This window comes from Aquarana catesbeiana, linkage group LG01 (genome assembly GCF_042186555.1).
Source record: "Aquarana catesbeiana isolate 2022-GZ linkage group LG01, ASM4218655v1, whole genome shotgun sequence".
Lineage (NCBI taxonomy): Eukaryota > Metazoa > Chordata > Amphibia > Anura > Ranidae > Aquarana > Aquarana catesbeiana.
Window position 1 is genome coordinate 837,419,342 of NC_133324.1, and position 17,883 is coordinate 837,437,224.

Sequence of the window (17,883 nt, forward strand, 5' to 3'; positions counted from 1 at the left end):
AGTACGGACATTCCGTGCCTGATCGTTGTGGAATGGTTCCTTAGCAGGGACGTAATTGCTTGTGTCATTTTTACGTCTTTTTCCTTTGTTAGGAAAATTTTTGACAGTCTGGAGTCCAGCACGTATCCCAGGTACACTACTCTCTGGCTTGGGATCATCTGCGATTTCTCTGCGTTTATTAACCATCCCAGGTTTTGCAGATAGATCATACTCTTGCGCAGGTTGTTTTCTAGGATTGCTGCTGAGTCCGCAAAGAACAGGAGGTCGTCTAAGTATGGTATTATTCCAATACCCTCCTGTCTTAGACCTTTTAGCGCTTCCGCCATTATTTTTGAGAATATTCTTGGAGCCGAGGAGATTCCGAAGGGGAGAGCTGTGTACTGTAGGTGCAGCGTAGCTGCTGGCCCCTGGATTGCGAACCTTAGAAACTTTTGGTGATCCTTCCTTATGGGGACATGTAGGTAGGCATCCTGTAAGTCTAGTGTTGCCATGAATGTCTCCTGCGGTAGGATGTTCCTGATTGAATAGATAGATTCCATTCTGAATCTCTTGTATCTTATTCCTCGGTTGAGTGGTTTGAGGTTTAGTATCAGCCTTAGTTTGCCTGATGGTTTTCTTTTTGCGAAGATGTGTGAGTAGAAGCCCTTTTGTTCCTCCTCTTGGGGAACGTGACAAATCACCTTCTGATCTAATAGTTTCTGTAGGGATTCTAGAAACACCTTTGCTTGATTGCTGTCCTTGGGTAGCATGGTCGCTAAGTATTTGGTTGGGGGGCGGTTGGAGAATTCTATTGCGTAACCATCCGTTATGGTGCGCAGTATGAATTTGTTTTCTGTTATCTCCTCCCATTGGTGGGAGAAAGCCGCCAATCTGCCCCCCACCTGAAGGCAGTCATTGTTTTTTGTTCTTTTGGGTATTAGGCTTGAGGATGAATTCACTTTTGCCTTTCTTGTTTTGTTGACCCCAGTGCTTTTTTGCCCCTGGCTTATTGAATTTCTTGAAATGCCGAAAGGGCGCCTTCCCTTGTCTCTTCTTGGTTTGAGGGAACCCCTTATTTTTTGCTGCAGTCCTATCCAGGACTGTTTCTAGTTCGGGACCAAACAGTAGGTCTCCAGTGAATGGTATGCTACATAAACGGTTCTTGGAAGGTGCATCCCCCCCCCAGGATTTTAACCACAGGGCTCTGCGGGCCGAGTTTAGTAGTGCCGTGGTCCTAGAGGATATTCTGACAGTTTCTGCTGAAGCATCTGCCAAGAAAGCTGCCGCTCTAGTTAGTGTGGGGATGGTTTTAATTAGTTCCTCCCTGGGTGTGTCGTTCTCCAATAGATCTTGCAGCTGGGTTAGCCAGATTAGCAAGGTTCGGGCTGTGCAGGTGGAAGCAATAGCCGGATTTAGGTTTGCCGCCCCTGCTTCCCATGCCCTTTTCAGGAGAGCTTCTATTTTCTTGTCCATGGGGTCGCTGAGGGTACCTGCGTCATCAAAAGCCAAGTCCGATTTGTTCGTGATTTTTGCCAGAGAGGCATCCACCTTGGGGCATTTAGCCCAGGTTTTGGTGTCTGCTTCCGCAAACGGGTATCTGCGTTTGATTGTGGCGGGGATGAAAAGCTTTTTCTCTGGGTCTTCCCATTCCTTTTTGACTATGTCTTTAAGTGTTTGGTGTACCGGGAACGTTCTTGGCTTCTTGGGCTGGAGCCCTTTGTACATTCTGTCATGCATAGTGAGTTCTGCGGTTTTCTGTTCTTTAATGCCTAGAGTGTCAGTGATGGCTTTGAGAAGACTGTCTGTGTCCTCAGAAGGAAACAGGTTGCAGGCTGTCGTGTCATCTTCCTCCTCTGAGTCTGAACAGATACCGTCTTCTGATTCAGATTGTTCAGATTCATCTGAATCCACCTCTTGTTCTGCCTGTACCTTGATCCCTTGGAATGTGTGTTCCGCTGGTAGATGGGATACTGGCCTGAGCGACACTTGCTGGCGTTTCTAATTTCTCTATAGCTGAGCGTAGTGGTGCCATGGTGCTCTGAATTTCTTTCTTAAAAGAATTGAGCAGGCCTTTCAAAAATCCCTGTGATTCTTTTGCCACCATTTTGTCTAAGCATTTCTGACACAGGGGCTTTTTCCAATCTGGGGAAAGCCTGTGGCTGCATGAGGCACATGTTTTGCCTTTAGCCTTCCTTTCCTCAGGGGTCTTTGCCTGCAAGCGAGCATAGAGAACAACAAAGAAAATCCCCGTGAGTCAAAGGAACTGCCTGTAGATAGGCAGTAAAGAGGTTAAGACAGAGATAATTCAAGAATATTCTGGCTTACCTTGGAGCTGTCCTGATTTGCAGGATCTGCAGGGCAGGGTGGGGAAGCGTCAGACATGATCAGCCACCAGGATCCTCTGCTTAGAGGCCTTTTTATCTGCTTCCTGCATAAGCTCCGGCCCCGCCCCCGGCTGACCCCGTGCAGGTTGGTGGACACACCTGCACATGCCGCTGTATTGTAGAGTAACTGTGCTGGTAGTGAAGGGTAGCATTGAACAAATTTGCTATTTGTATTCTGTTTTCTTTCTTTTTTTTTTTAACCTTCCCGCCCCTAGGTGTCCCTGCTCTATCTCCGCAGTAGATAGACTACGGGAAAATGGCCGCCAACCCGGAAGCGGAACTTCCTCGGCGCCATCTTGGTACACCCCCGACTTCCTGTAGCGGCCTGTGGCGGTGAGGACGCTGCTGCGCCGCCCGGAGAGCGGCGGATTCGTTTGGGGGGACAGCCGCAGCCACCAGGGACCTAATTTAGAAGGTGCAAACCCCTCCCTGCTAGACCCTCTGCTGCTGAGGATTTCGGCAGCGGTTGGCGGCGGTGGGGGGGGGGGCGCCCATCTATGCATGTATCCATCCCCCCTGGCGGGCTCCAGATTCTGCGGAAAGCCAGAGGGGGGTGCTTGCGGAAGCATACACAGGCCTAAACAGCGGCATGGGGTGGGGATGACAGAGTCTTCCTGCAGCCTGGGGGGATGATTGCAGACCCCTCAGTAGGGGCGAAATCTCAGGCTTTGAGCAATGTTGCCCAGTGCTGCGCCTGCTCGCCCTCCCAAAGCCCCTTGGGCTGTATGGGATGCTGGCAGGGGGTCTCCTGCAACAAGCACAGAGACAGGTGAAAATAAAATAACAAACGTTCTTGCAGCTCCTGTGGGTCCGGAGGAAACACAAACAACTGAGGCACACAGGTAAGAGTGTGAAATTTATAATGGTGGACTAATGTGTTTCCTGTTTTAGGGAGGAGGAGCCTATCTCTCGGATGCTGCCCTGGAAGACGATTCGAGAAAAATAAATAAATAAAAAATAATAATAATATCCCTGATCATTGTTAAACCAGTTCTATTATAACGCTGTACTGCACTGGTGACAGCAGGGCCAGTGCAAAAGTTTTTGTCTACTTAGGCGAAGGTGCATTTTGCCGCCATCCCTCCCCAACGGCAGTCCTGGAGACATTTTTTTTAATTTTTTGTTTACGTTTTAAAACTCATTTTAGACCTGAAGATTACCTATAAACCCCAAAATATTGTTTTTTTGAAAGCAGACACCCTAGAGAATAATATGTTGGTAGTTCTAATTTGTTATTTTGCACAGCATTAGTGCACCTGTTTATGACCCTACATGTCATCAGTTTAGAGTTACACAGGAGCACTGGTGCTAAAATTATTGCTCTCACTCTGCTAAAATTATTGCTCTCACTGGTGCTAAAATTATTGCTCTCACTGTGCGCTGATATACATGTGTAGGACAATTGCTGTTTTCATAAATACATGCATTTTTGTAGGGGTGTGTGTATTTATTTGTACATAACTTTTTTTTGCTAATCACAAAGGGGACCAATAGCCCCTATATGATAGCATATACAATATCTCACAAAAATCACATTTTTGTAATTTTTTTATTATATCTTTTCATGTGAGAACACTGAAGAAATGACACTTTGCTACAATGTAATGTAGTGAGTGTACAGCTTGTATAACAGTGTAAATTTGCTGTCCCCTCAAAATAACTCAACATTAATGCCTAAACCGCTAGCAACAAAAGTGAGTACACCCCTAAGTTAAAATGTCCAAATTGGGCCCAATTAGCCATTTTCCCTCCTTGGTGTCATGTGACTCATTAGTGTCTCAGGTGCGAATGGGGAGCAGGTGTGTTAAATTTGTTGAGTTATCGCTTTCACTCTCTCATACTGGTCACTGGAAGTTCAACATGGCACCTCATGGCAAAGAACTCTCTGAGGATCTGAAAAAAATAATTGTTGCTTTACATAAAGATGGCCTAGGCTATAAGAAGATTGCCCAGACCCTGAAACTGAGCTGCAGCACGGTGGCCAGGACCATACAGCGGTTTAACAGGACAGGTTCCACTCAGAACAGGCCTCGCCATGGTCGACCAAAGAAGTTGAGTGCACGTGCTCAGCATCATATCCAGAGGTTGTCTTTGGGAAATAGACATACGAGTCCTGCTAGCATTGCTGCAGAGGTTGAAGGGGTGGGGGGCCAGCCTGTCAGTGCTCAGACCATATGCCGCACACTGCATCAAATTGGTCTGCATGGCTGTCGTCCCAGAAGGAAGCCTCTTCTAAAGATGATGCGCAAGAAAACCCGCAAACAGTTTGCTGAAGACAAGCAGATGAAGGACATGGATTACTGGAAACATATCCTGAGGTCTGATGAGACCAAGATAGACTTATTTGGTTCAGATGGTGTCAAGCGTGTGTGGCGGCAACCAGGTGAGGAGTACAAAGACAAGTGTGTCTTGCCTACAGTCAAGCAAGGTGGTGGGAGAGTCATGGTCTGGGGCTGCATGAGTGCTGCCGGCACTGGGGAGCAACAGTTCATTGAGGGTTGTGGAAAAGAAGGAAGATGATGATGAGACTTTACGTGAGGCGTGTCTGTGCGTTTGGAAATAGGGAATCAATGATGTATACAATATATGATAAAAAAAAATTAATATGAACATGATGTAATGCATTGATTTTGCAGAACACTACAAAGCCACCGCATGCATCAAATGAATTCATAAATGTCGTTTGATTGTGAGACAATCAAAAGGTACTAGCAGTAATGATAACAATGCTACATTACTGCTGATAATGTTAATACTCATGATAATAATAATAATAATAATAATAATATTAAATCTGGTACTGACATGCTTTAATAAAACATGTCAATTTACAATCAGATAATGAGAAGCATTTTTGGTACAGAAATGAAAAATTGGTAATCCAGGAGCAGCATATATAAACACATAGACATGATTGGCACAGCAGATACAAAATCGCATCATACATCCAAAATACACCTCAATATATATAATATAAAAATAGAGTATTGTATTAAAATTCATGATTATGACGAGCTTGTCTTAGCACCCTGGATGTAGACTCTACGCGTTTCGTAGCCTGTAGCTACTCATCAGGAGTGGGATGCAATGGTAAAACTAAAATTAAATCAATAAAAAGAGGTCTATTAACATATGATGTCCTCAAAGAGACACAACTATGTAATAGGAACCACACTTTAAACAAAAACTTACAGTTCCACTCGTAGGCTATGCCCAAATCCAAGATGGAGGGGCGAAGGGCCCGGACAGGGTGTCTCACCCGGGGTTACGCCCTCTGGCTTATTTTAAATTTGATCCTCTGTAATTTTTTTTTATACACCTGATCCTTACATACATTGAGAGAAAGGGCAAGTCGAGTTCATCTTTTTTTTTCCTCACCAGAAAAAACTGTTGAACCACAACATTGCTAATAACAAATAGAACATAGCATTTATTTACTTACTTTCCACCAAGGACCTCTACACCAACTGTGCTTCTCGGTGTGGACATACTAGCTACAAAATTCCACTGCCTGGCCTGAGGATCCCACCTCTCCACTGTGTTCAAATAACTCCAGCCATCGTGACCTCCAACAGCATACATGGGACCTTCTAAAACTGCCACACCTATTAATACACAGACTCAAATTATACATCTTATAGTTATTACTGATGAAAGTTATGGCTTTGCTCTTTATAGCAGGGGCTATGGCATGTGCGATACAAATCTTTCTTTTAATGAAAAGAAAATGTAGACTTAAGTGAGGTACAGACTATAAGAAAATCGGGTGAACGATTTGTTTCACAGTAAATCTGAACAGATATGGCGATATCCCTTCAGTAACCTGTCTGCAGTGTATGTACTCTACTTCAAGAGCATATGCATCAACCCCTCAGTGACAAATATTCTGTGTATTTGCATTAACTCTTTGGTGACCTGTTTGTAGCATATAAGCATTTACCTCTTGGCACCAAGCCCCAGTGTCATTGGACATTGAACCATTTCCATGGCATTTGATAAAGCACTAGAAAAGGCTATTCAGGTGGCTGAACAGTTAAAAAAAAATGCTCTTTTAAGTGGAGCTAAACTCAAAAAAGTGAAGACTTGCTGAACTAGAAGTGTTAACTGCGTCTATGAAATACCCGGAATTTTTCCTGAAAAAACAGCAGTGCCCCCTCTGGTATGGGAACACTCTTGTGTCCTGATAGCTTTATATCAGCTGTGTGAATCTATGGCTCTGCTGCCTTGGAATAACTGTTAGGCAGTTGTGCTATATTGGTGCACATGAGTTAAATGCAGTATCAGCTCTACTGAGGTACTTTGCGCATTGATGTGCGTTGCGGTTAGTACTACGTACTAGTCATACTGAATGGGATATCCACACGCCACAGTGTGAGTTTAAACAGACCTCATCAGTGCACTGTGGTGTGCCAAAAGGGACATGCGTTGTGATGTGCTTGGTAGATGCACTGAAGATGAAGGCCTGTGATGAATGGCACAAAATAAAACATTCCCTTAACCCCTCTTTTCCTTTCTGATCATGAATCAATAAAATTAGTACAGCTTAAACCACTCTCCTTCTTAAGAACTGACCTTTAAGCAGCAATGATGATGCAAACACAAACTCCTGTACGTCCCACACATCACTGCAGCCTTTTTTCCCCCCTAAGAGTACAGCCATTCAATGGGCGTGTTCGTGCTAATAAGGTCCACCTACACAATCAGCAAAGTTGAAAAGATTGGCAGATGGAGGCAGACATTGGGCTTTAGGGTCGGGCCATTGTCAGGAACTTAGTGCAGCACAGGACTTCTTGTGGTTGAAATCATTGGGAGAGGGAATTAAGAGGTACTGAGGGTGGTTTCTTCTGCTTCTTCAACCAGTAAATGCATTCAGGAAAGAGGCACAAGCAATTGTGAACACTGGAAGGGACAGGCTGCCTATACCAAAAAGAGAAAGGTAAAGCTGGAATTCAGCTTTAAGGTGCTATTCAAAATGGATGAAAGCACTGTATATAATGTGTTACCATGCATTGCTGTAACACATGGTATAAAGGTGTGAATTACCACATGCTATTGCAACACACAAAATGTAAACAGAGCCTTAAAGACATGGATAGTATTCCAATTAGCAACGTCATGCTGAAAACCAGGCTTCAATAATTCTTAAATACAATGTAATAGGAGGGCACAATTATTTGGGTGCACCTGCATGGGGTTGCCTCTGCCTTTCCCCCAGGAGTTAGCTGATTAGGATGGTCACATTATTCAGGTAATCAAGGGACCTTTGGCCCTTCTTGCTCACCTGGGGCAGGTAGGAATGGGCCAAAGAGAGTGGATGGAACTCTCTGGAAGCAGTGGGGCTCATTATATAAAGGGCCCACTGTCCCAGGAGTTTTGCTGACAGGCTGAAGGTCTGGTAAAGAAGATTCTCACCTCCCCTCCGGTCATTTGCACTTTATGTGGTATGTCACCTTACACATATAAGGGGACTGGTTATTATAAAGTTGAGGAAATATAATTTGCTTAAGCCATCAAGGCTAAACAATTTTGAGAATGATAATTTGATTTTATTTGCAAACCAATAAAGGTGCCGCGGCCAATTTATGCCAACATTTGTGTGTTGTGTCCATTATTTGGGAAGTGTGTTTGGAGATGGGGGGGGGGGTGCAGAGTGCAATCCTATGCAACACTTTCCATATTAAGCAAAGGTATTTGTAGACATATATAATCAGGAAATATTGCATTTGTAAATATATAATACAAACGGTAAGCTACATTTAAAACTGTAAAGACACTTTAATAGATTTACATTTAGCTGTTTAGTTGAGTGGCATTGGGTATGCTAACTTACCGAGACCATGCCGATGTGTGGACATAGGTGGCATAACACTCCATGTTTTTGTTTTAGGGTTATAACATTCCACAGTGTTTAGTGTTTTCAGTCCATCTCGTCCTCCAACAACATACAGCTTGTCATCCAACACAGCTACACCAAACTGGAGCCTTCGTCCGTTCATGATGGCTACAGGGGTCCAAGTGTTGGTGCGTAAATCATACTTTTCAATGCTTGTAGCTCCTAAAACCGTTTAATAAGCAGATCTATTTATTTGCAATCAGTAAATAAACATCTGGTAACATTAAAATTAACATTTTGCATTTAAATTAACTCGAAAAACACAAAAAACCTATTGTGTTTTGTCATTTTCAACCTTCTCCTATTCTCCCTGGAACCCAGCTATCCAGCTTATGTACTACTGACCAGCTTCCCCAAGATTTCTGCAGCCAAATACTATACCTAAAGTACATATTGATTTGATTTTAGCTGCATCTGGGTTCCATATGTATGATTTGTTAAACTTAATTTGAGGCACTAGGGGATCCTTAATATAAACAAGTTAAAACCTGATATTCTACTTTGTACCATATTAATATTTGTTTTACTGCAGAAACTTTACAGGGCGATAGGAGAATTACCTTTAGTTGCATCCATACCGCCAACAGCAAAAAGCATGCCCACTGTTGACTTTCTAGGCTTTGTACGAGGACTTTGTAACATTGGTCTTCTCTCAGGCAACAAATGATATTTCATGGCTTCCATAATGAGCTTCTGACATTCAATGTCATCTCTAAACAGTGCATTATTTTCCATGTCTGCAAGAAACTAATAATAAGATGCTTGATTAATGTTCCACCAAAGCTTCAAATATGAACATGAGAAGCCTTATTTCTAATAAGTCCATGGATTCCCCTTAATCAGCTGATCAAACATTTTGTAGATCAGACATTTTATGTTCCTTTTTGTTTTTAAAAGCATGTACTACAACTTTCTATACAATAATCATTAAACATGCCTGTATTCAGGAAAACATTTCAGCTTAAAATATAATTCCATGTGTGCAGCTCAGAAAATTGAAATAAAAACACTTATATTTTGTTTTCAACATAGTTATTTCATCCATCCAAATTTTTAAACAATGCATGCGTGATCCTGTGTCCAGATCATGCACACCAAAGTACATATTTTGACACATAGCAAAAGCACTTAAAAACAAGTCCTTATTAAAGGTCTTATAAATTCCTAGCTTGATGGTATCAGACTCTGGCGCGCTTAGCACAGATGTATCCAACGGCAGATGTCTGCTGTATAGATGCGTCTAGTATTTATTAGATGAAATCGTTAATTTTTGACTTTCCTCCTTTTTTTTTTGTTTGTAAGTAACTATTTGCCTATGACACTATTTAAGCTATGAAGTTAAGGGGAGATGTGTATGTAGAATTTTTTTTAATTTGCATGTTGTGGGGGTGGGTGGAAGAGGACGTCCGTTGTTGGTGGTGGGCCCTGGTGGGTTTACGCCCACCCTCTCATACCCATGTTGATGATGGTGCGGGGACGACATCAGGGTTCTCTTTGGTTGAGGTGCCTCTGGACGCACCACCAGCCAGGATTTAAGTATTGGATGGGTGGGATTTTAGTGTTAATGTTTTGGTTTTTTTTTGTGTGTAATGTACTCAGTTTTTTTTTGTGGGCACTGTTTTTTCCCCGGTCCCCTGCACCATTGGCCGGTGAAATTTTTGATTGTCACATTGGGTAGGTATGGTGTTGTGGATATTGGCACTTGAGTGCATCTTTTGGTAGGGGGTGGGGGTTGTTTTTTCTTTCTACACTATTTTGCATTTAATAGAATACCTGCCAAGATTTTGACACATCAGATATTTCCCTCTTTTTTCTTTTTGTGTATTGTGCACTCTTAAGATTTTTTGCACTTAATGCACTGTTCACTTAATGTGGATACGTTGGGAGGGGGGAGGGAGGGAGTTTCCCCTCCCCCCTTTTTTTCCCTTTGAGGGTATAGTTTAGTAGAGAAGTAGGGATGTTCCTGTTCAATCGGTCGGGCCCTTGTTGGGGTTATTAAGGTATTTGTATATTGCTAATAACTATAAAATAAAATCGTGTAGGGTAAATGGTGACGGAGGAAGTATCCTTTTAATTTTAATTTTTTTATTTATTTTTCCTTCTTTCTATCTCTTTTTTGTTATATTTCAGACATGTGGGATGTATACCTATACCTAAAAATTATGTGCGTGTCAACAATGGTTGTATGCAGATATTGTTAATTTATTGCTGTGATATTGTATGATTAGAATACGTCAAAATAAAAAACATTATTTAATAGAAGTCCTTATTCACCTCTGCATCTGTAAGCATTGTGGAGAAATTTAAAGTAGAAGTTCACCTTTGTAAAATAAAATAAATAAATAAATAAATGCACCTTTTTGCAGGTAAAAAATGTGCACTTATTATTTTATTTATTAGGAGCCTGTAAAGCATTGCATCAGCAGATCACAGGTGCAATGTAAGGCTCCTGCAGACTGTCAGTGTAGCTGTCTGCCCATACCCCATATGGGCAGGCAGTTACTTAATGGCAGGACCAATCCATAAACTACGTAGAGCACTCATCAGTGCTCTGGTAGTTCATTGTGAACTACAAGCTGTCAAAACGCAATGACAGACAGTAGCTGTAGTTCTCCCATTCACAGAACCCGGTGTATGAATGACGTGGCCGGGGTGACAGAGCCCCGCACAACTGCGTTTTTTTTTTTTAATTGTTTAGTAACATGTTACACATTACACCCTGGATACAGGTGTAACATGTATTGAAAGGTGAACTTATCCTTGAAGCAGACCTCCAGGCACATTTTTTCTATTTTTTTTTTTTTTAATATCATCTTTATTTTAATTTTCAAGAAGAAAGGGATAACATACATTGATTAAGAATAAAACCAATAAGAGACAAAGGGAGACAACAAGAAAAAAAGGGGCATACAAGAAATGGGGGCACAGGACCATTAGTTTCAGAAGGTACTTTGATACATACAGTTACCAACATCACATAACGTCATCATTTTTATACCCAAACATGGTGGGAGATGTGCTTTTAAACCAGTGTACCAAGCCAGGACTGTGTACCTATAAACCATACTGTGAACAATGCACCCAATATGATCTAGAATAAGAAGGGAAGGAGGTGTATAGGAGGTGGGAGAGGGCACACCAAAAAACAAAAACAAACCCCCTCCCCCCCAAAGAAAAACAGTCAGCACTATATCTGAAATTGTAAGTAATAATAGCATAAAGAATCTGGGGTTCCATAGCATATAGGTCTCATCCCCAATAGCATTATATTAACCACTTCAGTACCAGGCACTTAGACACCTTCCCACTCAGACAAATTTTTGGCTTTCAGCGCTGGCACTGATGGACACCGATGAGGTGGCACCAATGAGGTGGCACTGATATGCGGCACTGATGGGCACTCATAGGCAGCACTGATGGGCACTCGTAGGTGGCACTGATGGGTACTTATGGGTGGCACTGATGGGCACTGATAGGTGGGCACTGATGGGTACGGATGGGCACTGACAGGTGGCACCGATGGGCACTGATGACACTGATTTGTGGCACTGATGACACTAATGGGTGGCATTGCTGGGCATCACTTAAATATATTGCTGCCAATCAGTGCCCATTTGTAAGCACTGATTGGCACAGATTGGGCACATGTGGATGGCCATGGGTTACATACCTGGTCATCCACATGTTGCCCGCTTCTCTGGTGGTCCTAATGGCGTCCCTGGGTGGTCCAGTGTGGTCATCTGAGGGGGGGCTGCGCTAACAATTAGCGCAGACCCCCCCCCCGTCAGGAGACCCGCCGATCGGCTCTCCTCTACTCGAGTCTGTCAGACACGAGTGAGGAAAAGCCGATCAACGGCTCTTCCTATTGACATCGTGATCAGCCGTGATTGGACACGGCTGATCACGTGGTAAAGAGCCTCCGCCGGAGGCTCTTTACCAAGATCGGTGGAGCGGTGTGTCAGACTGACACACCGCTCCACCAATCGCGCGGGCGGCATGTTATCCTGCTGGACGTCATATGACGCCCACTCAGGATAACTGAACCACCGCCTGGCCGTCAATCTGCTATAGGACGGGCGGGAAGTGGTTAAACTATGAATCTAGGAGGTAAGCTATGGCACCTATACCATATTAGAAGTATAATGTAACCAGGTGGCCCACATTTTTTCTATTAGTTATGTATAAAACTATGATCTCTCCAGAGATGTATCTCAGTGTTATGTCATCCAAAATCACTGCTTGTTTTGAAACTGGAAAGTAGAGCTATCGCTGTACTTCTGGCCCAATGTGGCTATAAAAGCTGCGACTCATACAGGTAAGCGATAGTGTTGTTTAGCCTACCCCTTTTCCCCTCGTCTACTTACAGAATGTCATGTAACACTACAAAGATTTTGTGCTTGAAGTTATACAAACCCAACTGAATATAGATCTCGAGTGAAATAACTCATAATAGTGTGCCCAAAAAGTGTAAGGCAAACATTTATATGCAGTATATATGGTATGTTACTGAACTTCATAACGGTTCTGACAACCAGGTGAACCATAGTACCTGCGGTGCCAACAGGGGTAAACGGATAAAGGCCAGTAGTTTGCTAAGGTCCCTTCTCCTCTGTTCTACATCATGCTGTACCCAGGTAAGCAAGGCGTTCAAAATGGTTTCTTCATTGGGAATGTTCATATCGTCACTTGTTAAAAGTTTAGTAATTTCAGCAGCTGGCAATAATAGAAATTCCTGGTTTCTTATTACTTCCATGAAATGTTCCTATAAACAATAAAAAAACAAAAAAAAAATAATATCAATGGATCAGTCTGGTTCCTGCACGCTATATTAGTTAAATCATTAGCATCCATTAGTGAAACACCATCCCAGATGGTACAAAGGAATATTGAGGCTGATTTATTTAAAAACCTAAGCTCAAGGGAAACATTACTTACAATCGAACCGATGTGTCCCTCGTGCTGCTGGCTATAAGATTACTTTATCTTTATCCTCAGATTCCCCTTATGAACCCCCCCCCCGTAATATTCTGGTGAACAGCATGTGTATGAATGAAACATGATGAATGGAGGAACGGACCTTTCTTTCATCAACCCATCCTCCATTCATCGGCTTTCATTTACAGAAGCTATAATACTACTTCTATGAAAAGAGGAGGCGGTGGGGGCAAAGGGCGGGCATAGTCAACACTCTTGATGAGTGCCTGTCACAGGTCCATGAGCTCTACTAACACCAGCTAAACCAGAGGATTATAGTGGCAGGAGTAGGTGGGGAACAGAGGGGGAATATTTCAAGTAATCTCGCACCCAGCAGCGCAGGGGACCCATCAGACTGCCTGTAAGTTATGTCCCCTGTGATTTTTTATTTTTTTTGGCCTCAAAGGAACTGGTAACATTCACACAAAAGATTGTGTTAATATTTACTTCAGTTGTCCAATCATGTGAAAAGTTTACTTATTTCATCTGCACTTGATTGAATATTCCAAGTGAATAGCCATGTGAACAGTACTTTACATGGTTAGCATTATCTATAGAACAGCAAAATAAGCGAGTCATAGTGCACCATCTAACAATAGCCTAAACTGTTAGTAAACACTAGTGAGTCCGCAAGCTCAGTGGGAGATCGCTCCGTTGATCTCCGGTGAGCCGGCGGATGACGGGTCCGTCTCTGCTTACGGAGTGATGAGGGACCTGTCAGAGCTCCACTGATTCCTATGGAGAGATCAGACGAAAACTGACAGCATGTCCGTTTTCATCAGATCTCATCCATTCCGTTCTGCTAAGATGGATGGTGAACGTATCGTCATACGTTTGTTTTTAGCGGATCGGATGGCAGACAGATGTCAGTGGACACATCTCCGCTGACATCTGTCTCCCCATAGGAGTCAATGGATGGCCCGTTTGGATCCGCCTGAAAAATGGACAGGCAGATCAGAGTGGGCTTGTTGGATGAAAGGGACCTAAGGGACCTAAGGGTCTTATGTACTTACGAAAATGCGCTGTCAGCTTAGGTGGAACACAATGAAAATAAAAGGAAGTTCTGTATAAAAATAAAAAAAAAGGCTAGGAGGCAAACCTGCCCATGTAACCTTTGAAATTCCTATGGTCAACTTTCTTCCAATTTTGGAGTTCTCTCTGCTCAGTAAGCTTCTTAGTGAACATGCATCTCTTTCTTTTACAGCAGCGGAGCAGAAAGTCTAAAAATTACTGCGTGGTCTAACAGGCAACAGAAAAGACCCACTGCTCTTAATAATGTACACAAAACTGGTCAGGCTGCAATTCAAGTCTGTATTTGCAATGTAGTGTGTGGCTGTTACCCAGCTCTGCCAGCACAGACCACTGCAATGTGAGGGCAGGAGGTAGCAGTTTTACAAAGACAAAAAATAAAAAAAGACATTTGCAAGTGAAAATCTGTCACAAATTATAATATGTAGGGTACAAGATTATAAGGTGATGAAAATGTTTGATATTTCCAACTGGGCTTTAAAGAATGGAATATTGCCCAGGCTATGGGCTGCTGCACAAGCAATCAGCAGGTACATGTTTTCAACCCAGCAAACACTTGTAGGCGGAGTAGTGTTTGCAGTCTCATCACTGCTGATTTTTAACAAGTGCCAAGCAGCATCCGGAGTCTGTCCTACTCATCGAGAAGAATGACCAGCCTGATGTAAGCTGTACAGACTAATAGGAGATCTTGTGTGTGCTTTAACACACTTGCAGTGTTTCCTGGACACATTAGTAATTTTGCATTCGATATACATCAGCATCCACTCATTTCTAATCTTTTTACTACAGAATAAAGGAAACGTCACTTCATGAAAAGGTTTTAGAGTTAAATATGTAAAACAGAACCAACGTGCCTTATATCCCCCTCTGCATTGCTTGTGCTCCTTGCTGTTTTCTCATCATTGGCATCCCTACAATTGTGCACAGCCTGTTCTAGCAGATGGATGAAAGATGTAGACCAGGAGCACAGTATTCCATATGATCTGAATTCTTTCCACACATATTTCTGTAACACTTTGTCTCAGAAATCTTGCCACTACAACACACATTTTGGACTGTCTATCGCTGTTTGTATGCTTACCCAAGTCAGATAACGTTAAAAATGTAATAAAAAAAAAAAAAATAGGTATATATTTGTAAATAAAGCTTTGTGTTTTAGAAGTAAAGCGGTAATTCAATATTTTATGTACGCTACTCTATAATTCACTATTTATATAAAATTACAAAGATGGCCATCAGTATGATGAAGGGTAAACTAACCCCATGTATGTGTTATTCTTTATTCTACACCCACATTAAATTATGCAAATTTACAAACTGATAATTTGAGCAGATGGTTTCAGTGACAATCCTAACTCAGAAACTGGCAAATGCTGTACTTTAGGTGAGGAGAAAGCAGGGTGAATTTGATTTAAATCAAGTCGATTTAAATCATGATTTAAATCACTAGAAAAATAGCATGATTTAAATTAACTTGATTTAAAATCATAAATTTTTATCCACTTCAATGCAGGGCACTTTCACCCCTTTCCTTCCCAAGCCAATTTTCAGCTTTCAGCACTGTCGCACTTTCAACGAGAATTGCGCGGTACCCAAATGAAATTTTTATCATTTTGTTCACACACATAGAGCTTTCTTTTGGTGGTATTTATTCACGACTCAGTTTTTTATTTTTTGCGATATAAGCAAAAAAAGAGCGGAAATTTTTGAAAAATAAAAAACACAATATGTTCTACTTTCTATTTTAAAAGAAATCCAATAAAATCTAATTGTTATACATTTAAGCCAAAATGTATTCTCCTACACATCTTTGGTAAAAAAAAATCCTGTTAAGTGTATAATATTTGGTTTGTGTGATCACGGACAGATGTGCGCAGATGATCACAGACATATGTGTGAAGATGATCATTGGGACATGACTTGACTGTTACACATGTGGGGGACAGGTGTTTTCACTGTGTGAGGATATGTGTGTGGTGACAGTGTTTTGGGGACATTGTGTGGGGACACTGGGCCGGTGATCAGTGTGTAAAAAAACAGCTCATACTCACTGATCACTGACTGGCTGCAGCGATCCGCTCTCCTCACTGACAACTTCCATGTGAGGAGAGGAGAGCCGATCGCCTAGCAACCGGCTCTCTATTTATGTCATATGATGGCTGTGATTGGACACAGCCATCATGTGATCAGGAGGGCCAATCACAAAGCCCTCCTGCCGATCGGAGATGCACCGTGTCTGGGTGACATGAGCGCATTGGGATCGATCCGCTGTGTGGGCTTGAGCGCAATCCCCCTCCCTCTGAAGAACGTTCCCGAATGTCCACTCAGAAGGAGAAAGCGCCCACCCGGCCGCATATGTGCAGTGGCTGCGTGGGAGGTGGTTAAAGTGCAACTGTCATCCCGCAGCGCCTCCTCCTCTGACAGGCTGTTGACTCACTGACAGTCCCATTCACTTTAATGGGACGGCTGGTGAGTGGATGCCCGCTAACAGGCACTGCCATGATGGATCTGAAATGACAGGTGCTCTTTAAATGTAAGGACTTATTCTTGCTGGTAGTTAGAATCTTTAATATTTGCAAAGAAAATGAAGGTTTCCTATTTAGAATAAGCTGTCAGGTTGGTAAAACAGCGATATCAGAACCGATTCAATCAAACAGTTTGTAGTGTACATAGATTTGCAAAACAATGGGATAAAGGAATATTACTGAACTTTGTTTTATCTCATGGTTACTGTAAAATTGTGTGAATGCATCAATGCAGTGCATGTTATCTCAGCTTGCAGAGCTTGGATTCATATCGCAGAATATACAGCCTCAGGCTACATAACTAAGCTCCATTTCATGCTGAATAAACAAAATTATTAATGCATCTTAAATAGAAAACCATCTTTTTTTATTAAAATAAATTTGATAAAAAAAAAAAATATCGATTTAAATCCTAAAAATCCGATTTATATCCCAAAAATCCGATTTAAATCCAAAAAAAAAATTCAATTTTGTAAAAAAAAAATCATTGATATATATTATGGTGCTAAGGGAGTTAGGGTGGGGGTTAAAAAAAGGACTTCTAGCTCATCGAAAAATAGTTAAATTGTCCAATCTGAAAAAACAAAATACTCACCTTCTCTGGAGCACTATTACCCACAGAAAGTCCTCTATGTGGTCCAGTGCTGATTGACTTCTGGATTACATGGCACCCAGCATCCATTTAACTAGAGATATCTAGGCGGTAAGGCATTAGTCTACTCTATGGTCCCCTGACCCAAGGATCTCAGAATACTGCTTTGCAAACAGCTAAAAATTTTAGTAAGAAAAGTTTGCAGTCAGATCTGTGGAATGAAGTAACAGAATTAAGGCTCCATTCACACATGTGCGAGTTGTCATACAACTTTGGACATCAAAATTGCATGACAAGTCGTTCCCCATGTTTTCCAATCATACCCATTCATATATGCGCAGCTTAAAGTTGCAGCAACTTCAAAGCAGTTCATGTACTACTTTGGTCCGAATTTCATGCAACTTGAGGACCATAGACTTCAGTGTTAACCATCAGAAGTTGCATGGAAAGTCCTAACTGAACGTTATACAATGCACCTTGTGGGCAACAGTTGTCCATTATCACTGG

General features: G+C 42.1%; 1 protein-coding gene across 2 annotated transcripts in view; it reads right to left on the reverse strand.

The window, feature by feature from the left end:
* Positions 1 to 17,883, reverse strand: part of KLHL5 (kelch like family member 5) — a 151,649-nt gene that overhangs the window by 12,570 nt on the left and 121,196 nt on the right. For both annotated transcript variants that reach the window (XM_073608748.1, XM_073608759.1), the window contains exons 5-8: positions 12,806 to 13,018; positions 8,817 to 9,003; positions 8,194 to 8,418; positions 5,806 to 5,968 (exon numbers count right to left, since the gene is read on the reverse strand). In XM_073608748.1, the coding sequence (XP_073464849.1) occupies positions 5,806 to 5,968; positions 8,194 to 8,418; positions 8,817 to 9,003; positions 12,806 to 13,018 (788 nt within the window). The remainder of the gene's footprint in view (positions 1 to 5,805; positions 5,969 to 8,193; positions 8,419 to 8,816; positions 9,004 to 12,805; positions 13,019 to 17,883) is intronic.